This window comes from Nothobranchius furzeri, chromosome 12, assembly GCF_043380555.1.
Source record: "Nothobranchius furzeri strain GRZ-AD chromosome 12, NfurGRZ-RIMD1, whole genome shotgun sequence".
NCBI lineage: Eukaryota > Metazoa > Chordata > Actinopteri > Cyprinodontiformes > Nothobranchiidae > Nothobranchius > Nothobranchius furzeri.
In genome coordinates, this window is record NC_091752.1 from 3,966,375 (window position 1) to 3,990,943 (window position 24,569).

At 42.1% G+C, this 24,569-nt stretch overlaps 1 protein-coding gene across 1 annotated transcript in view; it reads left to right on the top strand.

Moving 5' to 3' along the window:
- Positions 1 to 24,569, top strand: part of LOC107375365 (mucin-2) — a 56,011-nt gene that overhangs the window by 9,687 nt on the left and 21,755 nt on the right. Inside the window, exons 17-30 of the mRNA XM_054749843.2 lie at positions 1 to 212; positions 1,703 to 1,752; positions 1,898 to 2,004; positions 2,083 to 2,234; positions 4,273 to 4,411; positions 4,727 to 4,837; positions 5,203 to 5,379; positions 6,202 to 6,441; positions 7,960 to 8,116; positions 8,949 to 9,077; positions 12,096 to 12,243; positions 12,515 to 12,558; positions 12,673 to 12,876; positions 13,029 to 23,669. The exon at positions 1 to 212 is cut by the window's left edge and continues 44 nt beyond it. Of these exons, the coding sequence (XP_054605818.1) occupies positions 1 to 212; positions 1,703 to 1,752; positions 1,898 to 2,004; positions 2,083 to 2,234; positions 4,273 to 4,411; positions 4,727 to 4,837; positions 5,203 to 5,379; positions 6,202 to 6,441; positions 7,960 to 8,116; positions 8,949 to 9,077; positions 12,096 to 12,243; positions 12,515 to 12,558; positions 12,673 to 12,876; positions 13,029 to 23,669 (12,511 nt within the window). The remainder of the gene's footprint in view (positions 213 to 1,702; positions 1,753 to 1,897; positions 2,005 to 2,082; positions 2,235 to 4,272; positions 4,412 to 4,726; positions 4,838 to 5,202; positions 5,380 to 6,201; positions 6,442 to 7,959; positions 8,117 to 8,948; positions 9,078 to 12,095; positions 12,244 to 12,514; positions 12,559 to 12,672; positions 12,877 to 13,028; positions 23,670 to 24,569) is intronic.

Here is a 24,569-nt window from a genome sequence, read left to right on the forward strand (position 1 = left end):
AACATGACCTCTTGTGGTCGAACGTGCCATTCCCTGAGCCAGCTGGATTACTCGTGCCAGATCAGCTTCAACGCGGTCGACGGCTGTGGCTGTGCCGAGGGAACCTACATGAATGAGGATGGCCAGTGTGTGTCCAGTGAAAGCTGTCCCTGCTACGATAAAGACGTCATTATCCCTGCTGGACAAGCCATCTTCAAAGAGGGTGCAACATGGTAATTACTACTGGGAGCAAGGCATGGACAGGTTTAGCTCACATGTTCTAAGAATGCTTGGTAACCTTTGAGACTCTGGAGACATCAGAGGATGTCAGAAAGGTGAAGAAATATGACGTTTTTTCCATTTCACAAAAGCGGTGCCGCTTATATGAAATATTCCTGACATCACCTCTGCTGAGAGGTTCTCCGTACTAAATTAAACAGAACCGTAAGATGGATTGGTGATGAGATCACACACAACAAAGTGCTAGGCTTTTAGATTTTTAGTTACCTTGGTTCAACAAGAGAAACCCTTCAGATTTATTTATTTTCTCTGTCAATTTGGGTTCGTTTGACATCTTTACTTTTTTAAATGTTGTAAAGCCATTTAAGAGTAGGGCTGTCGCGGTAACCGCAAAAATGAAATATCGCAATATGAAGAAGCCCACCGCGCTGCATCATGGGCCACCGCGATTACTGAACTTGGTTCAACTCAGTGATGCATGTTGAGAAGGATGGCTGCACTGGTATCAAAACGAAACGTTACTTCGCTCCTTTGGGAGCACTTTGGTTTTCAGTACGTCAGCTGCTGCGCAGCCAGAGTCCTTGGCCGAGACAGAGCTGCCACCAGCGGCAAAATAAATAAATAAATAAATAAATAAACGCTCGGAGACCTGCTGAAGTCCCGGACAAGCACTGCTTCTGCAACTGTCCCGAAGAGAGTTTGAGCTGAGCTGGAGCTCACTCGCTACCTGCAGGAGGAATGTATCCACCCTAAAGAAACCCCCCTGACATGGTGGAGCAACAACCGGGAGAGATTCCCTTTGCTCGCCAGTCGTACGCAAGTACGTGTGCGTTAGTGCAACGAGCGCACCATCCGAGAGGGTTTTCAGTGTTGCTGGAAATGTTGCCCCCCCTCTCAGATCCTCTCTCAAACCGTATATGGTTAACATGCTGGTTTTCCTTGTGGGTAACACGGACGTGACCAAGCTATAAATCACCGTCATTCGTGTGTGTGAAAGTGAAATGATAGTGTGCCCGCTCCCCGGCGCGCGCGCGCCCGGTACATGTAATTTTTTATGCTTGATTTTGAACAACTAAACAAAATTGGGACTTGTTTCTTATTTGTTAGATGCTGCAGCCAAATTTGCATTTAAAAGTTTAACCTTCTCCTGAATTTTGTTGTTTTTAAGTTCAGTCGGACTCCGACTGTCGGAGAAACAAACGTTACTGCGATCTGTGTTGTTACTGCCCTTTGATCTGCATTCAGTAAAGTGTTATTAAAGAAGGCACGGCAATTTTTTACTTTTTTGAATGTGTAAACATTATGTTTAGATAGTACTGCAATAAAAAAAAGTGCTGCAATAATATCGCACACCGCAATATTAAGCCACCCTGAATCACCGCAGGGGGAATTCCTCAACCGCGACAGCCCTATTTAAGAGTCCAAATCATTAAAAGATATTGTTCAACCGTTCTGTTCTTCTGTTTCCTGAAACCTTCCACAGTGTCTGCAGACATGGAGTTCTCAGCTGTTCCGGAGGAAGCCAGCCACAGCGTAAGTCTTCTTCTGACGTGTGTCTCTGTGTAGATGTTGGAAACAATTCTGATGGAACCAAGATGACATCCTAACCCACCTCTGTTCACAGCTACAGCATTTATGAATCACATTCGAATGATGTCTCGTTTATTTGCTTTTCCAGCCTCATCGTGTGTTGCCCCAATGGTTTATTTCGACTGCTCCGTTGCTCAGCCTGGTGCCTCTGGGACCGAGTGCCAAAAGAGCTGCAGCACAGTGGACATGGGTTGTGTAAGTCCTCCAAGATAAATGTCATCACTTCGGTCAAAACTCTTAATGCAAAACTTCCTTCTCTTCCCTTGATTATAGATCAGCACAGGTTGCACATCTGGCTGCATCTGCCCTCATGGCTTGCTATCAGATGGAGCAGGTGGCTGCATAAATGAGACAAGCTGCCCATGTGTATACAATGGACAGGTATACCAGCCAGGACAGACTCTGACAGTGGACTGCAACACATGGTTTGTACACACACTTCCAAAACAGCAACAGAAATGATTACACACCTTGGAAGCAGGTTGAGTTGTCTAGAACATTTACAGAAGCACATGTTGCCAAACGCTTCGGCTCGCTCTACTAAATCAGGGCATTCAGGTGTTCCAATAAAGATGGGCTGACCACAGGCCTACACTGGGAGAATTGCCAAAAACTAGTCAAAGCTATTGATCTACTCATCCATCTTCACTCCCTCTGTGGTAGTGAGGTTTGAATCAGGACCAAAAGAGTGGGATTCCAGGTCTCCTCCCTGTAGAGCTGGGCTCATCATCTCCACTACTTTTGGTGAGAAGGTGATTAAATCAGGTGCACTGGAGCCCCAGCTGGAGAGGTTCCTCACCAGAAGGATACCTCAGGCCAGAACCAGAACTCACTGGGAGGATCAAGCAGACCCCCCCCCCCCCCCCCCCCCCCCCCGGCAATACCAGTAGAAGAGCTGATGAGTTTGGGTTAGCCTACCAGCAGAGTTCAAGTTCCACGGTAAATGGCCTGAGATGGGTCTGAAGGTGCTATGGAGATAAGGATCAACATTGGGTTTTTTACAGGGTATCCGCGGGTCCTTAAAACGTCTTAAAAAGTCTTAAATCCGCTTTTCCAAATTTATGGCCTTAAAAATCCTTAAAAATGACAAATAATCCTTTAATACAGTTTCCAGAGGTCTTAAATTACCAAAGACCCAATAAACAAGATTCTTTTATTTCTATAAAATTTTCGTGAATTTCTAGTTAGTGTTCAGCATTTTTTTCATATGATAATGGCGTAAGCGGGACCGTACACATTCAGTTGGTTGTGAAAGGGGGCTATTTTTAGATTAGCACATTAGCTGGTTAAGCTAGTGGGAGCTTGCGCCATGGGGAAGTGCAAATTTAATCGTAACTGGATGGCTAATCCCACGATAGCGGCGTGGTTAGCACCGGTTCCAGTCAATAGCTGGAAATTATAGCTTAAATTTCATTTTTAAAAATGATAAATGATCCGCACTTGCATAGCGCCTGTCAGAATAAGGACTCCAAAGCGCTTTACACTACAGTGTATCATTGATCCATTCACACACAGACATTCACACACTGGTGGTGATGAGCTACGATGTAGCCACAGCTGCCCTGGGGCACACTGACAGAGGTGAGGCTGCCGACCATCACCAGTAGAAGGCAAGGTGGGTTAAGTGTCTTGCCCAAGGACACAACAGCAGAATTCTCTGTCCGGAGCCGGGATTGAACCTGCAACCTTCTGATTACTGGACTACCCACTCAACCTGTTGAGCTGCTGCTGCCCTGCTTTAATAGCTTAAATTTGGTCAAAGTGGCCTTAAAAAAGGTCTTAAAAAGTCTTAAATTTGGCTCCCTTAAACCTGCAGATACCCTGTTTTAAGAAGCGGATGGATTACAGCATTCTTAAAGTTAGCAGGGACCTGACCAGAAACAAGAGGATCATTAATTAAAGAGAGCACGCTGGGACCGATGGGCTGAAAAGCACTTTTAATTAAACGAAGAGGGCACGATGGTGAGGAGGCATGCAGACGTCTTCATAGTTAACTAGTTTGGTTAGCTCAGGGTTAGGGTTAGGAAACAGCAGCTAAACTATCTAGAATGACGGGCCGGGTTGGAGTCAGAACCGGCAGAGATGAGGCTGTAGGAGAGATGCTAGGTCTGACCTCAATGACTTGGTTCTCAAAGAAAGACAGGATGGTTTTACAGTCTCCATCAGAGTGAATGGGGGCTGTCGGTGAAGCAGCAGAGACGATACTGCAGATGGTGCTAGACAACACTTTAGGATTCCCTTTGCTCAGCACACCAAGGTGGAAAAATGGAAAAAGTAGGACATGCATGGTGGCCAAGCAAATGCATGACATCACATCAGATCTGGTACTCGCCATCTCTTCACTTGTCTTCTTGAATGTCACCTTGATGGTTTTTGTTGTAAATTGGTGTTGATGGAGTTCAGCGGTTTTTAAACATGGTCAGATCACCTGACTGACCCGCAGATGTTTGTGTATGTCTTCAGCTCCTGCAGTGGAAGGACGTTCACATGCACCAACAACGTGTGTGATGGAGTCTGTGGAATCTATGGCGATGGGCATTACATTACATTTGATGATAAAAGGTTTGACTTCAACGGACAGTGTGAATACACGCTTCTCCAGGTACAACCACTAATCCGCTAACGTCCATGTTTTCAGGTTAATCATTATAGTCGAACTGTTGCTAGCTAGAGCTGTAGCAGCCTTCTCTGCTCAGCCACATTCTCAGAACTACATGTGATAAACAAGTCGGTCGTGTTTGTCGATGAGCCTTAACTTGAGCTGTTGCTCACACCGCAGAGGAAGCACCAGACTCTAAACACTTGCTAATCACATCTAGGATGCCACACAAGCAGTCACTCTTCTGACCGACTGTGTTAGGGTTAGGGTTGGGTTAAAGGCAACGTGGGAATTGTAATCTGCTGTGTTCACATTTAGGACCACTGTGGCACTAATCAGGACAACGGAAGCTTCAGGATTATCACCGAGAATGTTCCCTGTGGAACTACAGGAACCACCTGTTCCAAGACCATCAAGGTCTTCTTGGAGGTACAGGAGAACACACAAAGCTGACACGCACCAACTGGGATTGTATAATAATGTGTTTGTGTGTTTGGATAAAGCAATAGTGAATATTATCTATAAATTCTCCCCAGCCACTTTATTAGGTACACTTTACTAGTACCTGGATAGACACCCTTTTACCCTAGTAGCATGTATTTGTTTGTGTGTGTGTGTGTGTGTGTGTGTGTGTGTGTGTGTGTGTGTGTGTGTGTGTGTGTGTGTGTGTGTGTGTGCTTTATTAAGATGTTTGCACAAGTGATCTAATATGGTCTCTCTTCCTCTTGGGAATGGCGCAGCAGTTCTTCCGTTGGAGCTAACAGTTTCCACTAAATTCTTGTGTTGATTTTTAGGACAGTGAATTCCAGCTGAAGGATGAGAACTTTGAGGTGATCAAAGGAAACATCCAGGTGCTCGGTGTTCAAGTACAGAAAATGGGTGTTTATCTGGCAGTGACCATAAAAGCGGGTCTCATCCTCGTGTGGGACCAGAAGACCAGCCTTTTCATTTCTCTCAGCCCAGAATTCCAGGTAAAACAACAAGTCTGGCCACTCTCTTCATCACCTAGCTGCTTACATACAGCGGTGCTAAAAGTGTTTGGCGGGAACCGAGTTGTCCCTCTTGAAAAGATCGCAGGCGCACATTGTGTGATTTTAAAAGAATGTATTTGTTCAATGGTGCAGGATTTGAGTGAGCCCAAACATCCCCCCTGAGTCATTAAAAATAACTTCAGCGTAAAGAACCAGGAGTCCTGGACGTGATGGTCTGGCCCCCACAGAGCCCTGATCTCAACATCATGGAGTGTGTCTGGGATCCCAAAGCCTACATCCACAGAAGATCTGTTGTTAGTTCTCCAAGATGTCTGGAACAACCTACCAGCCCAGGTCCTTCGACAGCCGTGTTCAAGTGTAGCTAGAAGAACTGATGCCGTTTTAGAGGCAGAGGGTGCTCACTCCAAATATTCATTTCATTTAGATTTCCCTTTAGTTCACATCAGTTTAGTTCACTGCTTTTTGTTGTTATATGAAAATAAACGACTAACACTTCCTATTTTGAAAGTACGCCGTTTACAGCATTTTTTCCAAACCCATCGAAGCCTTTTGCACAGCACTGTACCATGTGATTTCCTGGATTTGTTGTACTCTGTCTCTCACTTGAAGACCACCTGTGGTAAAAATGACAGATCTCTCTTATCTTTTTACGTGGAACAACATGCACAATCAATGGCTGCCAAACTGTTTCCTCGTTGAAGCTGGTTTATGTGTTTCCATTGATAATACGCTGACTTACTGAATGGAAAAGGCCTAAAATAATGAACAGGGGACTCTTTTTGGTTGTTGTTCTTCCATCAGGATCAAGTCTGTGGTCTCTGTGGTAACTATGATGGCAACAGCAAGAACGATTTCACAACACGCTCCCAGGAGACGGTGACCGATGTTTTACAGTTCGGTAACTCTTGGAAAGTGTCACCCGTCTGCCCTGATGCCCAGCTCGTTAGTGATCCCTGTTCCTCCAACCGCTATCGAGCAGCCTGGTCTCAGAAACAGTGCAGCATCATCACCAGCTCCATCTTCAGTAGCTGCCATACAAAGGTAACCAGTGTTGGGAGTAACGCAGTACAAAAGTAATTAATTACTGTAATGCATTGCTTTTTGCTGTAATGTGGAAATGTAAGGCATTACAGGGAAAGAAAATGGTAATATTTACTCGGTATAATTGTCAATAATGCGGTAATTACAACGCATGTTTAAACCCAGAATCAAGATGTGGGTTTCCTAAAAATTCAAATTGTGGGAAGCCTGAAAAAAGATCCAGTATCCACATATATGACGTCATTTATGGACTCAGCTTTGCGGGCATTCTATGAGCAGAGAGGACGCCGCGGTAACGGCTCAAATCCTCCAGCTGCGTCCTGCGCGCGCGCGGCCGCTGTTATATTCACAAAACCGCTCCACCAAAACAAAGTCATTAGTTTGCAATCGTTTATATCAGCCCATATTCTCTGGTACTTCATGTACTTTTCAGCTGAGTTCATAATCTGTGCCCCGGTGATTTCAACTCATTGCTGCTGGAGCGCAGCGCATATGAAGCTTATTTTTATGTTTTTGCGTTCGGTAGATCCCTTTGGCTGATAGTTAGAAAGTAGGAAATCTAGGAAACAGTTTTTCTGGAAGACGGAGAAAACATGCAGCATGGAGGAAGGTTAGAGAGAGAAAGGGCTGGAAATTATTCAACTAAAATCAAGAAAACAAAACAAAGTGCTTGAAAAGAAAAAAAGTAGGTAGATTTATCCCCAATACTCATTTTTACCAGTGAAAAGCAACAATATATAAGCATTTAATATTCATACATGTGATAGAATCAGATCACCCCAGAAGTCAGTCCCACATCCAGGGCCGTATCAAGGCATTTGGGGACCAAGGGAAATATAGGCTTGGAGCCCCCACCACCTCACTCCCTGCTCAGTTAATATAAGATGGCAGCGTGCCGAGAGTACAGATTGTTGTTGCTTTTATTTAATAAACAATCATTTTAAAGCGCCGTTATTATATCTGACTGTTTTTAACAGCAACCCTAGCTCAGACACCACATCACCTTCCACATATATGTCATGAGCTCACTGAGCATCACATGACCAGATTCATACTGAAGTTGTTTTGGTGAAAGTAACTTAAAGTAATGCAAAAGTAGTGTAGTGCCTTACATTTTAAAATCAGTAATATTGTAATGTAATGAATTACTTTCAAATGAGGGTAACAAGTAATAAATAATGCATTACAGTTCTGAAGTAACTTGCCCAACACTGAAGGTAACCACTACACACATGAAACACACAATCTCCTTTAACAGTCCTGTAATCTATGAACTCGGTTTGTGGGGTTCATGAGACGTTCGGGAGAAATCCTGTTTCACGGTCTTCGGGAGGCTGAGGCACCATCAGCTTACTCCATCTATGCAAACAGATGCAACACGTTTCTGCTTTGTTTAAAAGCATCAACGAGCTAGTTATAACACCATTTATTTCATTAGACTGACCTTTTATTTCACCTCAGTACATACCGCACCAGCCTAACAGGCCATGATGGTAACACAGCTGTTTTCTATCCAAGGTGGACCCTGGCCCGTACTTTGACTCCTGCGTGAGGGACTCTTGTGCGTGTGACACAGGAGGAGACTGCGAGTGTTTTTGCACGGCTGTGGCCGCCTATGCCAAGGCTTGCAGTGCAGTCGGAGCCTGTGTTAGCTGGAGGACTCCAAAGCTGTGCCGTAAGTTTGACCCTGGTTGTGATGCAGATAGCGGAGGGAGGGTGAGCTTCCGTGTTTGAGGATTAAAGGAAACAGTTACTCAAAAATAAAATCAGGAACAGTGTTTGTTTCACTAACTACTAGAACTGAAACAAATACCGCAATTTTTAATTTGAGCATCGTTTGGTTCGTTGGTTCAATTAAATGCGTTCGCTAAATGTTTTTTTATAAAAATGTTGTAATGCTGTTTTGCATCTTCATCTCCAGATCACATGAGAACATTTCAGAAAGCTTAAACTGTACTAGGGATGTGTATTTTTGAAATTCTGGCGATACGATACATATCACGATACAGGGGAGATGATACGATATATCACGATATATTGCGATACATTCAGTCAGACGTTACAAGCAATTTTTTTTTACTGAATTTATTGTAAGAATGTTCAATAAACAGTCCAAACTGATGCATAACATGTTTAACATGAGCTATCTGAACCATGATGGAGGGATTTACATTTCAGTGGTGGAAACAAAACCTGTTGCACACTGCTGCCAACTAGCGGGTGGCGATTGAATTGCGCAAAACGAAAAGAAAATACACAAAAGTTTGCATGTAAATTCTTTCAGGAATTAGATACACGGCTTTTGAATATCGATGTAATAATCGCAGGAAAAAATATCACGATATATTGCCATATCGATTTTTCCGATGCACTGCTTTTGAATATCGATATAATATTGCTGGGGAAAATATCACAATATATTGCCATATCGATATTTTCTTACATCCCTTAACTGTACACTTGATTATGATTTATAAAAGCCAATTCCTCATTTTTATGTGTGTCAGCAATCTTCTGTGACTACTACAACTCGCCTGGAGGCTGTGAATGGCACTACAAGCCATGTGGAGCAGACTGCATGAAGACATGTAGGAACCCATCAGGAAACTGTTCCAAACTCATCACTAAAGTGGAAGGTAAATGTTTTTATTTACACTTGAAATGACAAAACAAGAGTTGAACGGACAAGTTTTTTTTTCAGGATGAACCAGGAGACTGGTCTGGTTTGGGGTTTTGTTCTTAACTTTCTGCAAAACCGTATCAATCTAAACTTTAAAAACCCGTAATAAATAAATATTAGTTAAAAAACACAGATGTGTTCCCCCTTTTTTCATTGCTGAAGAATCGGATCAGGACTCCATGAGGGGCAAAACACGTGTTCAGAACATCCCTAGAAATAAGTCAGCTTTAAAACCTAACACCATTATTAATGAAATAACATTACCTTCTATTAAAAAGTAAAGAAATTACGTATTTTGCCTAGTTTTTCTTTGGACCCAGTGGACTCCCATTATCAGAATTTTCAGAAATTTGTTGGATGAATCTGTTTAAAAATCTTGCTCTATATGTACCCTTTTAAAACTCTGAGCGTCCACCCCTTCAAAGGTCTGTGCACGGCCCTGCTCCCCACAGACAGCTGGCTTCAAACAGGAGTTAAAGGTGATGTAACAAGTTTTCAACAATGGAGATAAAATAATCATTACATTTGCCAGCGAGGCTGGTGTTGGTGGTTTTCGTTATGGCGTCCACATTGTCAGGAAGCAGAAGAGTTGTTGTTAGAAAGACCGACCACCACCAGCAGGCCAGGCGGGTTAAGGGTCTTCCCCAAGAACACAATGATTGAGACAGATTGAGCAGGGCTCAAACCATCAATGCTCCAGTTGCGGGACGGGCATACATTCTCCATCATTACCTTGCTACGAACAAATTGAAAACAGAAAATTAAAACCTAAAGTCCCCTTCTCAATGGCCTAGTGGTAGAGCGTCCTCTCTGGGAATTCCGGGTTCAAATCCCATTTGGGTCATTCCAAAGATGCAATGCCTCCCTGCTTGACACTCAGCTTTAAGGGGTTGGATTGGGGGTTAAACCACCAGTTATCGAGCTCAACCGCCGCTGCAGCTCACCGCTCTCCAAGGGGGTGGGCCAGATATGGAGATGAATTTCACCAGTGTGTGATGATGACTGTGGGACTTTGACTTTAACTTTAAAATGACAATGATGTTCCCCTCATGCTTAGGCATTGAAGATAGATTCTATCTTTAGCTAGTCTGGTCCTATTCTTTTGAAGTTTAGCTGTTAAATATTTGAGGTTGTTTACTTCATTTAGGACCTCGATCCCTGAATTGTTCTATTTCACATAATGCTCTAGTACTTGAACATCTGCTGTTAACGTTTAACTTTCTGAGTAGAATATCAACCATTTCATTACAACTTGACTCATCCCGGTGCGTCTGATCACCAGTTTGTTGGCGGTGTGCTCTTAAAATAAAATGCATCAATGTAAGCTTCCATATCCTCAATCGGTGAATCTGGTAGGTGAGTTTTTGTTATTGGTAGATTTTTGTTGATCGCTTTTGAATCTCTTATTAAAGAGGGTTTTGCTGCAAATTGGGAATTTTTGCCAGAGTACAGCTCTGCAGCTCATCTTGATCAAGCATTTTTTTGCCCTGTGTATGAGCGAGTCATGCCCCTATGGAAAGAGCTCCACCCAGATGTAAGTAGCATAGATGGCCGCTTTAACAAAATATGCTTTCAAAGCAGGCCTGAGGGGCCTTTTTCATGTAATGCTTCAGTTCCATTGAGTGGAATGGTCTGGGTCGGAGTGGGTTGTTGTGGGATGGTACGGACCAGTATGGGTTGGCGATTTCAGGGGAGTGTTTCAATCCATCAATCAATTTTTTTTATATAGCCCCTTCTATCAGCTTACTGGAGGCTCAAGGTGCTAAACAGTACATTAAACATAATAAAGTCATCACTAATAATGAAAGAGATAAAAACTGCATAAAAGCAAAAACTAGAAAACAAAGGTAAAAACTATTTTTAAAAAGAAAGCCAGTGTCAGTGATGCAGGGGGAAAGTTAACAAGGAAAAATGGGTTTTCAGGCGAGACCGAAATACCTGGAGAGATGGAGCTTGCTTCACTGTTAAAGGGAGCTCATTCAAAATGGTTGGTGGCATTATCGAAAAGGCCTGGTCCCCCTTTGATCTCAGTTTAGAGCGCAGGACTTCCAGGAACTCCTGCCCAGCAGAGCAAAGGACCTGAGAGGGGACATGCCTGTGCAACAATGCAGCTAGATGTGGTGGAGCAGTGCCCTGAACACCTAGGAGAATCTTGAATCTTGCCCGATAGCACACCGGGAGCCAGTGCAGGGACGTAGCACTGGGGTAATTTGGCCCCTCCCTCTAATCTCAGTCAGAAATCTGGCGGCGGAGTTTTGACCAAGTTGGAGCAGAGCAGTTGTAGTGTGACTCGGTCCAGCATACAATGCAGTTTTTGACTCATTTAAAAAGAGGAAGTTAGAGGCCACCCATGCCTAATTTCCCTTAAACAGTTTCAGTCACCGGTTGAACTCTCACTTGGAGAGCAGGGTTAAACCTAAATGGGTACCATCCTGTGGCTATCGCCAACGACAGTGAAGAATGTTTGAAGTCCTTAAGCTGAGCAAACTTCTCTACTACTTGCTGACATCTGTGTACAAACGATACAAGCAACAGGTCTCTGGTGCTTGTTTTGATGTTTTTCTGTTCGGAAATAGACAAAATAGCTCCTCGACCTGCTTTGGCCCAACCCGGATTCCCTCAGTGGAATCGATGCTGAAGCAGCTTTCTGAGGGACTGATGTCAAGCTGCGACTATTTTGTCCCTGAGATGCTAAGGGAGGTAGTCACTTCATGTAAATAATAAGGGTATGGATTAGTGACGACAGTCTATGCAACCAACTGGCCACATAAAAGCTGTTGAGCGACTTTTCTGCACAGTCCTCACATCACATGGCCGGCTCTTTTGGTCTGTAAGAGGCAGCCAAAAGAGGGGCTTTCTATACATTTTTCATTTTAGTTACAATGCCTAGAAGCTTTGAAAACAGAATTGTTACTTCACGCGTTTCCTAAAATTTTTTATGGACTAATTTATATTTGTTCTTTTGGGGCTACAGGCTGCTACCCGCAGTGTTCAGAAGACAAGCCGTTTTTCAATGAAGACACTATGAAGTGTGTTACCTGGGATCAATGCGGATGTTATGATGACAAAGGCACCCACTATAGCATGGGAGAGATGGTTCCATCCTACAACTGCAACCTTTGGTAGGTTAAGGCTCACCCTCTGATTATTAAATCTCAGCACTAAATCTATGCAAAAATACTGATCCATCTGGAGTGACTTTTTTCCATGATACTTTATGTAAGGATACTAATGTACTTTATGTAAAGATACTTATTTGTAGTTTAAACAAAAGACCTAGGTGGAAAGTAATGGCGTGCTACGTGAAATTTATATTTGTCATGTTGTCATAACACATTTAAAAACTGAGTGCCAAAAAGAAATAAAATGAAATTAAAACGTTTGCATTTAAAGCTCCTGCACATTAACCGGGATAAGCTGCAGCTATAATGTAATGGGTGAGTGCAAATATGTAGTTTTGATTAAAAATCTCAGCTATTTCAACATATGCTGTACTTATGACTAAGAGTAGAATTTTCTGTTAAACAACAATTTATTACTCTCAATTTCAGCTTGTAAATGCATAGTTAATGGAAAGATTTACAACTATGGGGCAACCATCTACAACACATCAGATGGATCAGGAAACTGTATGACAGCGGAGTGTGGGGCCAATGGAACAATAATAAGGACCTTCTTCCAATGCTTTGCAAGCACAACAGCTGGCCCTACCATATATCCATTTACATTTGGCACAGCTGAGACAACGGCCAAAGGTAATATTAATGCATTGCCCCGACATGAACATTAACTGCAAAGAATAACCCTCAAACCAAAATAAAATTATGGAATTATTTCATTCAATGTATTTTAAAATTGTGCTATCTGAATAAGAATAATAAAATCAGCCTTAACCCTAATTGTATAGGAATGTCATCAACAAGGAAAACAACAAGCTCCCTGTTAAAGCCCACAACATCATGGAAACCTTTGATGACGACTGGCAAGATGACTTCAAATCAAGAAAGTTCTGTTCTGACATCAAGTAGTACAGCAACTACACTTAAGCCTTCTGCCACCAGCAACAAAACTGTCACAAAACGTTTTGAAAGTACTACATCAGAAGTCACTGCCATAACCGTAGAGACAACAAAGCCATTAGAAGGTACCACTGGGCAAATAATTTCTACAACAGCAGTTCCCAACGCCAAAACATCAGCATTATGGACAACAACAGGCAATGGAAGCCCTATTGTTTCATCAAAGCCTTCCACTGAAACAACCTCTACAACAGAACCATCCACTCTTATAAATAATGCCACCATTAACATTGAAACTACAACATCAGAAGTAACAGCAGTACATATTGGTTCAACTAATCCGCCACAAGTTGTCACAAGTCAAGTAACATCTTCCTCCACTGTTGTTTTTGGAACCTCCACTACAACACCCTCAACTCAAACTTCAGTTCAAGAAAGTTCAGTTGTAACATCAAAACCCTCAGTTAGTACGAAAACTACACTTAGGCCTTCTGCCACCAGCAACGAAACTGTCACAAAACGTTTTGAAAGTACTACATCAGAAGTCACTGCCATAAATGGAGAGACAACAAAACCATCAGAAGGTACAACTGGGCAAATAATTTCTACCACAGCAGTTCCCATTGCCAAAACATCAGCATTATGGACAACAACAGGCAATGGAAGCCCTATTGTTTCATCAAAGCCGTCCACTGACACAACCTCTACAACTGGACCATCCACTCTTACAAATAATGCCACCATTAACATTGAAACTACAACATCCGACGTAACAGCAGTACATATTGGTTCAACTAATCCGCCACAAGTTGTCACAAGTCAAGTAACATCTTCCTCCACTGTTGTTTTTGGAACCTCCACCACATTACCCTCCACTCAAACTTCAGTTCAAGAAAGTTCAGTTGTAACATCAAAACCCTCAGTTAGTACGAAAACTACACTTACGCCTTATGCCACCAGAAACGAAACAGTCACAAAACGTTTTGAAAGTACTACATCAGAAGTCACTGCCATAAATGGAGAGACAACAAAACCATCAGAAGGTACAGCTGGGCAAATAATTTCTACAACAGCAGTTCCCAACGCCAAAACATCAGCATCATGGACAACAACAGGCAATGGAAGCCCTATTGTTTCATCAAAGCCTTCCACTGAAACAACCTCTACAACAGGACCATCCACTCTTTCAAATAATGCCACCATTAACATTGAAACTACAACATCAGAAGTAACAGCAGTACATATTGGTTCAACTAATCCACCACAAGTTGTCACAAGTCAAGTAACATCTTCCTCCACTGTTGTTTTTGGAACCTCCACCACAAAACCCTCAACTCAAACTTCAGTTCAAGAAAGTTCAGTTGTAACATCAAAACCCTCAGTTAGTACGAAAACTACACTTACGCCTTATGCCACCAGCAACGAAACAGTCACAAAACGTTTTGAAAGTACTACATCAGAAGTCACTGCCATAAATGGAGAGACAACAAAACCATCAGAAGGTACAGCTGGGCAAATAATTTCTACAACAGCAATTCCCAATGCCAAAACATCAGCATTATGGACAACAACAGGCAATGGAAGCCCTATTGTTTCATCAAAGCCTTCCACTGAAACAACCTCTACAACAGGACCATCCACTCTTTCAAATAATGCCACCATTAACATTGAAACTACAACATCAGAAGTAACAGCAGTACATATTGGTTCAACTAATCCACCACAAGTTGTCACAAATCAAGTAACATCTTCCGCCACTGTTGTTTTTGGAACCTCTACCACAAAACCCTCCACTCAAACTTCAGTTCAAGAAAGTTCTGTTGTAACATCAAAACCCTCAGTTAGTACGGCAACTACACTTACGCCTTCTGCCACCAGCAACAAAACTGTCACAAAACGTTTTGAAAGTACTACATCAGAAGTCACTGCCATAACCGTAGAGACAACAAAACCATCAGAAGGTACAACTGGGCAAATAATTTCTACAACAGCAGTTCCCAATGCCGAAACATCAGCATTATGGACAACAACAGGCAATGGAAGCCCTACTGTTTCATCAAAGCCTTCCACTGAAACAACCTCTACAACAGGACCATCCTCTCTTACAAATAATGCCACCATTAACATTGAAAGTACAACATCAGAAGTAACAGCAGTACATATTGGTTCAACTAATCCACCACAAGTTGTCACAAGTCAAGTAACATCTTCCTCCACTGTTGTTTTTGGAACCTCCACCACAACACCCTCAACTCAAACTTCAGTTCAAGAAAGTTCAGTTGTAACATCAAAACCCTCAGTTAGTACGAAAACTACACTTAGGCCTTCTGCCACCAGCAACGAAACTGTCACAAAACGTTTTGAAAGTACTACATCAGAAGTCACTGCCATAAATGGAGGGACAACAAAACCATCAGAAGGTACAACTGGGCAAATAATTTCTACAACAGCAGTTCCCAACGCCAAAACATCAGCATTATGGACAACAACAGGCAATGGAAGCCCTATGGTTTCATCAAAGCCGTCCACTGACACAACCTCTACAACTGGACCATCCACTCTTACAAATAATGCCACCATTAACATTGAAACTACAACATCCGACGTAACAGCAGTACATATTGGTTCAACTAATCCGCCACAAGTTGTCACAAGTCAAGTAACATCTTCCTCCACTGTTGTTTTTGGAACCTCCACCACAAAACCCTCCACTCAAACTTCAGTTCAAGAAAGTTCAGTTGTAACATCAAAACCCTCAGTTAGTACGACAACTACACTTACGCCTTCTGCCACCAGCAACGAAACTGTCACAAAACGTTTTGAAAGTACTACATCAGAAGTCACTGCCATAAATGGAGAGACAACAAAACCATCAGAAGGTACAGCTGGGCAAATAATTTCTACAACAGCAATTCCCAATGCCAAAACATCAGCATTATGGACAACAACAGGCAATGGAAGCCCTATTGTTTCATCAAAGCCTTCCACTGACACAACCTCTACAACAGGACCATCCACTCTTTCAAATAATGCCACCATTAACATTGAAACTACAACATCAGAAGTAACAGCAGTACATATTGGTTCAACTAATCCACCACAAGTTGTCACAAGTCAAGTAACATCTTCCTCCACTGTTGTTTTTGGAACCTCTACCACAACACCCTTAACTCAAACCTCAGTTCAAGAAAGTTCAGTTGTAACATCAAAACCCTCAGTTAGTACGGCAACTACACTTAGGCCTTCTGCCACCAGCAACGAAACTGTCACAAAACGTTTTGAAAGTACTACATCAGAAGTCACTGCCATAACCATAGAGACAACAAAGCAATTAGAAGGTACAACTGGGAAAATCATTTCTACCACAGCAGTTCCCAATGCCAAAACATCAGCATTATGGACAACAACAGGCAATGGAAGCCCTATTGTTTCATCAAAGCCTTCCACTGAAACAACCTCTACAACAGGACCATCCTCTCTTACAAATAATGCCACCATTGACATTGAAACTACAACATCAGAAGTAACAGCAGTACATATTGGTTCAACTAATCCGCCACAAGTTGTCACAAGTCAAGTACCATCTTCCTCCACTGTTGTTTTTGGAACCTCTACCACAAAACCCTCAACTCAAACCTCAGTTCAAGAAAGTTCATTTGTAACATCAAAACCCTCAGTTAGTACGACAACCACACTTAGGCCTTCTGCCACCAGCAACGAAACTGTCACAAAACGTTTTGAAAGTACTACATCAGAAGTCACTGCCATAACCGTAGAGACAACAAACCCATCAGAAGGTACAACTGGGCAAATAATTTCTACAACAGCAGTTCCCAATGCCGAAACATCAGCATCATGGACAACAACAGGCAATGGAAGCCCTATTGTTTCATCAAAGCCTTCCACTGAAACAACCTCTACAACAGGACCATCCACTCTTACAAATAATGCCACCATTAACATTGAAACTACAACATCAGAAGTAACAGCAGTACATATTGGTTCAACTAATCCGCCACAAGTTGTCACAAGTCAAGTAACATCTTCCTCCACTGTTGTTTTTGGAACCTCCACCACAAAACCCTCAACTCAAACCTCAGTTCAAGAAAGTTCAGTTGTAACATCAAAACCCTCAGTTAGTACGGCAACTACACTTACGCCTTCTGCCACCAGCAACGAAACTGTCACAAAACGTTTTGAAAGTACTACATCAGAAGTCACTGCCATAACCGTAGAGACAACAAACCCATCAGAAGGTACAACTGGGCAAATAATTTCTACAACAGCAGTTCCCAATGCCGAAACATCAGCATCATGGACAACAACAGGCAATGGAAGCCCTATTGTTTCATCAAAGCCTTCCACTGAAACAACCTCTACAACTGGACCATCCTCTCTTACAAATAATGCCACCATTAACATTGAAACTACAACATCAGAAGTAACAGCAGTACATATTGGTTCAACTAATCCGCCACAAGTTGTCACAAGTCAAGTAACATCTTCCTCCACTGTTGTTTTTGGAACCTCCACCACAACACCCTCAACTCAAACTTCAGTTCAAGAAAGTTCAGTTGTAACATCAAAACCCTCAGTTACTACGAAAACTACACTTAGGCCTTCTGCCACCAGCAACGAAACTGTCACAAAACGTTTTGAAAGTACTACATCAGAAGTCACTGCCATAAATGGAGAGACAAGAAAACCATCAGAAGGTACAACTGGGCAAATAATTTCTACAACAGCAGTTCCCAATGCCAAAACATCAGCATTATGGACAACAACAGGCAATGGAAGTCCTATAGTTTCATCAAAGCCGTCCACTGACACAACCTCTACAACTGGACCATCCACTCTTACAAATAATGCCACCATTAACATTGAAACTACAACATCAGAAGTAACAGCAGTACATATTGGTTCAACTAATCCACCACAAGTTGTCACAAGTCAAGTAACATCTTCCTCCACTGTTGTTTTTGGAACCTCCACCACAAAACCCTCCACTCAAACTTCAGTTCAAGAAAGTTCAGTTGTAACATCAAAACCCTCAGTTAGTACGAAAACTACACTTACGCCTTATGCCACCAGCAACGAAACTGTCACAAAACGTTTTGAAAGTACTACATCAGAAGTCACTGCCATAACCGTAGAGACAACAAAACCATCAGAAGGTACAACTGGGCAAATAATTTCTACAACAGCAATTCCCAACGCCAAAACATCAGCATTATGGACAACAACAGGCAATGGAAGCCCTACTGTTTCATCAAAGCCTTCCACTGAAACAACCTCTACAACAGGACCATCCACTCTTACAAATAATGCCACCAATAACATTGAAACTACAACATCTGATGTTACAGCAGTACATATTGGTTCAACTAATCCGCCACAAGTTGTCACAAGTCAAGTAACATCTTCCTCCACTGTTGTTTTTGGAACCTCTACCACAAAACCCTCCACTCAAACTTCAGTTCAAGAAAGTTCAGTTGTAACATCAAAACCCTCAGTTAGTACGAAAACTACACTTAGGCCTTCTGCCACCAGCAACGAAACTGTCACAAAACGTTTTGAAAGTACAACATCAGAAGTCACTGCCATAACCATAGAGACAACAAAGCAATTAGAAGGTACAACTGGGCAAATCATTTCTACCACAGCAGTTCCCAATGCCGAAACATCAGCATTATGGACAACAACAGGCAATGGAAGCCCTACTGTTTCATCAAAGCCTTCCACTGAAACAACCTCTACAACAGGACCATCCACTCTTACAAATAATGCCACCAATAACATTGAAACTACAACATCTGATGTTACAGCAGTACATATTGGTTCAACTAATCCGCCACAAGTTGTCACAAGTCAAGTAACATCTTCCTCCACTGTTGTTTTTGGAACCTCCACTACAACACCCTCAACTCAAACTTCAGTTCAAGAAAGTTCAGTTGTAACATCAAAACCCTCAGTTAGTACGAAAACTACACTTACGCCTTATGCCACCAGCAACGAAACTGTCACAAAACGTTTTGAAAGTACTACATCAGAAGTCACTGCCATAAATGGAGAGACAACAAAACCATCAGAAGGTACAGCTGGGCAAATAATTTCTACAACAGCAGTTCCCAACGCCAAAACATCAGCATTATGGACAACAACAGGCAATGGAAGCCCTATTGTTTCTTCAGAGCCTTCCACTGAAACAACCTCTACAACAGGACCATCCTCTCTTTCAAATAATGCCACCATTAACATTGAAACTACAACATCAGAAGTAACAGCAGTACATATTGGTTCAACTAATCCACCACAAGTTGTCACAAGTCAAGTAACATCTTCCTCCACTGTTGTTTTTGGAACCTCTACCACAAAACCCTCCACTCAAACTTCAGTTCAAGAAAGTTCAGTTGTAACATCAAAACCCTCAGTTAGTACGACAACTACACTTAGGCCTTCTGCCACCAGCAACGAAACTGTCACAAAACGTTTAGAAAGTACAACATCAGAAGTCACTGCCATAACCGGAGAGACAACAAAGCCATTAGAAGGTACAACTGGGCAAATAATTTCTACAACAGCAGTTCCCAATGCCAAAACATCAGCATTATGGACAACAACAGGCAATGGAAGCCCTATGGTTTCATCAAAGCCTTCCACTGACACAACCTCTACAACTGGACCATCCACTCTTACAAATAATGCCACCATTAACATTGAAACTACAACATCCGACGTAACAGCAGTACATATTGGTTCAACTAATCCACCACAAGTTGTCACAAGTCAAGTAACATCTTCCTCCACTGTTGTTTTTGGAACCTCTACCACAAAACCCTCCACTCAAACTTCAGTTCAAGAAAGTTCAGTTGTAACATCAAAACCCTCAGTTAGTACGACAACTACACTTAGGCCTTATGCCACCAGCAACGAAACTGTCACAAAACGTTTTGAAAGTACTACATCAGAAGTCACTGCCATAACCGTAGAGACAACAAAACCATCAGAAGGTACAACTGGGCAAATAATTTCTACAACAGCAATTCCCAACGCCAAAACATCAGCATTATGGACAACAACAGGCAATGGAAGCCCTATTGTTTCATCAAAGCCTTCCACTGAAACAACCTCTACAACAGGACCATCCACTCTTACAAATAATGCTACCATTAACATTGAAACTACAACATCAGAAGTAACAGCAGTACATATTGGTTCAACTAATCCACCACAAGTTGTCACAAGTCAAGTAACATCTTCCTCCACTGTTGTTTTTGGAACCTCCACCACAACACCCTCAACTCAAACTTCAGTTCAAGAAAGTTCAGTTGTAACATCAAAACCCTCAGTTAGTACGAAAAGTACACTTAGGCCTTCTGCCACCAGCAACGAAACTGTCACAAAACGTTTTGAAAGTACTACATCAGAAGTCACTGCCATAAATGGAGAGACAACAAAACCATCAGAAGGTACAACTGGGCAAATAATTTCTACAACAGCAGTTCCCAACGCCAAAACATCAGCATTATGGACAACAACAGGCAATGGAAGCCCTATTGTTTCATCAAAGCCTTCCACTGAAACAACCTCTACAACAGGACCATCCACTCTTACAAATAATGCCACCATTAACATTGAAACTACAACATCCGACGTAACAGCAGTACATATTGGTTCAACTAATCCGCCACAAGTTGTCACAAGTCAAGTAACATCTTCCTCCACTGTTGTTTTTGGAACCTCCACCACAAAACCCTCCACTCAAACTTCAGTTCAAGAAAGTTCAGTTGTAACATCAAAACCCTCAGTTAGTACGAAAACTACACTTACGCCTTCTGCCACCAGCAACGAAACTGTCACAAAACGTTTTGAAAGTACTACATCAGAAGTCACTGCCATAACCGTAGAGACAACAAAACCATCAGAAGGTACAACTGGGCAAATAATTTCTACAACAGCAGTTCCCAACGCCAAAACATCAGCATTATGGACAACAACAGGCAATGGAAGCCCTATTGTTTCATCAAAGCCTTCCACTGAAACAACCTCTACAACAGGACCATCCTCTCTTTCAAATAATGCCACCATTAACATTGAAACTACAACATCAGAAGTAACAGCAGTACATATTGGTTCAACTAATCCACCACAAGTTGTCACAAGTCAAGTAACATCTTCCTCCACTGTTGTTTTTGGAACCTCCAACACAACACCCTCAACTCAAACTTCAGTTCAAGAAAGTTCAGTTGTAACATCAAAACCCTCAGTTAGTACGAAAACTACACTTACGCCTTCTGCCACCAGCAACGAAACTGTCACTAAACGTTTTGAAAGTACTACATCAGAAGTCACTGCCATAACCGTAGAGACAACAAAGCCATTAGAAGGTACAACTGGGCAAATAATTTCTACAACAGCAGTTCCCAACGCCAAAACATCAGCATTATGGACAACAACAGGCAATGGAAGCCCTATTGTTTCATCAAAGCCTTCCACTGAAACAAACTCTACAACAGGACCATCCTCTCTTTCAAATAATGCCACCAATAACATTGAAACTACAACATCAGAAGTAACAGCAGTACATATTGGTTCAACTAATCCACCAAAAGTTGTCACAAGTCAAGTAACATCTTCCTCCACTGTTGTTTTTGGAACCTCCACCACAAAACCCTCCACTCAAACTTCAGTTCAAGAAAGTTCAGTTGTAACATCAAAACCCTCAGTTAGTACGACAACCACACTTAGGCCTTCTGCCACCAGCAACGAAACTGTCACAAAACGTTTTGAAAGTACTACATCAGAAGTCACTGCCATAAATGGAGAGACAACAAAACCATCAGAAGGTACAACTGGGCAAATAATTTCTACCACAGCAGTTCCCATTGCCAAAACATCAGCATTATGGACAACAACAGGCAATGGAAGCCCTATTGTTTCATCAAAGCCTTCCACTGAAACAACCTCTATAACAGGACCATCCACTCTTACAAATAATGCCACCATTAACATTGAAACTACAACATCAGAAGTAACAGCAGTACATATTGGTTCAACTAATCCGCCACAAGTTGTCACAAGTCAAGTAACATCTTCCTCCACTGTTGTTTTTGGAACCTCTACCACAAAACCCTCAACTCAAACTTCAGTTCAAGAAAGTTCAGTTGTAACATCAAAACCCTCAGTTAGTACGGCAACTACACTTACGCCTTCTGCCACCAGCAACGAAACTGTCACAAAACGTTTTGAAAGTACTACATCAGAAGTCACTGCCATAACCGGAGAGACAACAAAACCATCAGAAGGTACAACTGGGCAAATAATTTCTACAACAGCAATTCCCAATGCCAAAACATCAGCATTATGGACAACAACAGGCAATGGAAGCCCTATTGTTTCTTCAGAGCCTTCCACTGAAACAACCTCTACAACAGGACCATCCACTCTTTCAAATAATGCCACCATTAACATTGAAACTACAACATCCGACGTAACAGCAGTACATATTGGTTCAACTAATCCACCACAAGTTGTCACAAGTCAAGTAACATCTTCCTCCACTGTTGTTTTTGGAACCTCTACCACAAAACCCTCCACTCAAACTTCAGTTCAAGAAAGTTCAGTTGTAACATCAAAACCCTCAGTTAGTACGACAACTACACTTAGGCCTTCTGCCACCAGCAACGAAACTGTCACAAAACGTTTTGAAAGTACAACATCAGAAGTCACTGCCATAAATGGAGAGACAACAAAATCATCAGAAGGTACAACTGGGCAAATAATTTCTACAACAGCAGTTCCCAATGCCAAAACATCAGCATTATGGACAACAACAGGCAATGGAAGCCCTATGGTTTCATCAATGCCGTCCACTGACACAACCTCTACAACAGGACCATCCACTCTTTCAAATAATGCCACCATTAACATTGAAACTACAACATCAGAAGTAACAGCAGTACATATTGGTTCAACTAATCCACCAATGGTTGTCACAACAAGTCAATTGACTTCTTCCTCCACTGTTGTTTTTGGAACCTCCACCACAAAACCCTCAGTTAGTACGAAAACTACACTTAAGCCTTCTGCCACCAGCAACGAAACTGTCACAAAACGTTTTGAAAGTACTACCTCAGAAGTCACTGCCATAACCGGAGAGACAACAAATCCTCAGAAAGTTTTCACAAGTTCAGTGACAAATGTTAATACTACACAGTTTGGAGGTATAACATCTAATTCCTCTTTTAAGACATCATCAACATCAGTTGGTAAAATCACAGACTTAATACATTCAACAAGTGTTATCTCTAAATCTTCTACTTGGACCACAAGAGCTGTAACCACAAGTAAACTTGTTGGAGCCACGACATACATTGCACCTCTGACACAGACACTTCCCAGCTCCACAACAGTTTATCCATCTATTATTACGACCCATCCACCTGGAACCACTGGGTCTTCCACCTCCCACAATACAAACACAGCAACATCCTGTGTGTGTATTTTTAACCAAACGTCCTACAATCCTGGTAAGTTGACTTAATCATCTTTTTAATTTTTTCTTCTTCATATCTTCTGTGCAACAATTCAAAAGAACATTTTTAGCTCTTTGCACTGCCTCGACAAAAAAGTTGCCAACCAGAAAATTAAAGGTCACACACTAATCTTTTGTTGCACCGCCTTTAGCTTTGATTACAGCACACATTTCTTGTGGCATTGTTTTTATAAGTTTTTGCTACATCATAAAAAAAAATTTACATCCAGATTTGCATTACTTTTTCATCAGAATGTTGCATTGTTGATGGTAGAGTTTGGACACTGCCCAAAGCCTCCTCAAGCACATCCCAAAAATTCTCAATGGGGTTAAGATCTGGACTCTGTGGTGGCCAATTCATGTGTGAAAATGATTTCTCTTGCTCCCTGAACCACTCTTTCACTTTTTTAGCCCGATGAATCCTAGAATTGTCATCTTGGATTATTCCCGTGCCATCAGATAAGGAAAAATCCATTGATGGAATAACCGAGTCATTCAGTCTATTTAGGTACTCAGCTGACCTCCTTTGTGGGGTACATAGTGTTGCTAAACCTAGACCTGACCAACTGCAGCAACCCCAAATCATAACACTGCCCCCACATGCTTGTATAGTAGGCACTAGGCATAATGGGTGCACCATCACTCTGCAATCTCCTTAGATGTTTTCTCTGCTTGATGCATGCCAATGATCTGACCCTTCTCAACACAATAACATATTTTCCACGACCACCAGATGTGTCTTTCCAAACGTTATCCACGTTGTTTAAGAAATGAGAAGCAACTCATTACACCATTTGGGGTTAAATAACTTGTTGCCAGCTAAAAGATAACCCTGGCCAAGAATTCTGCTGTTATGTCCTTGGTCAAGACACTTAGCCCACCTTGCTTGCTGGTG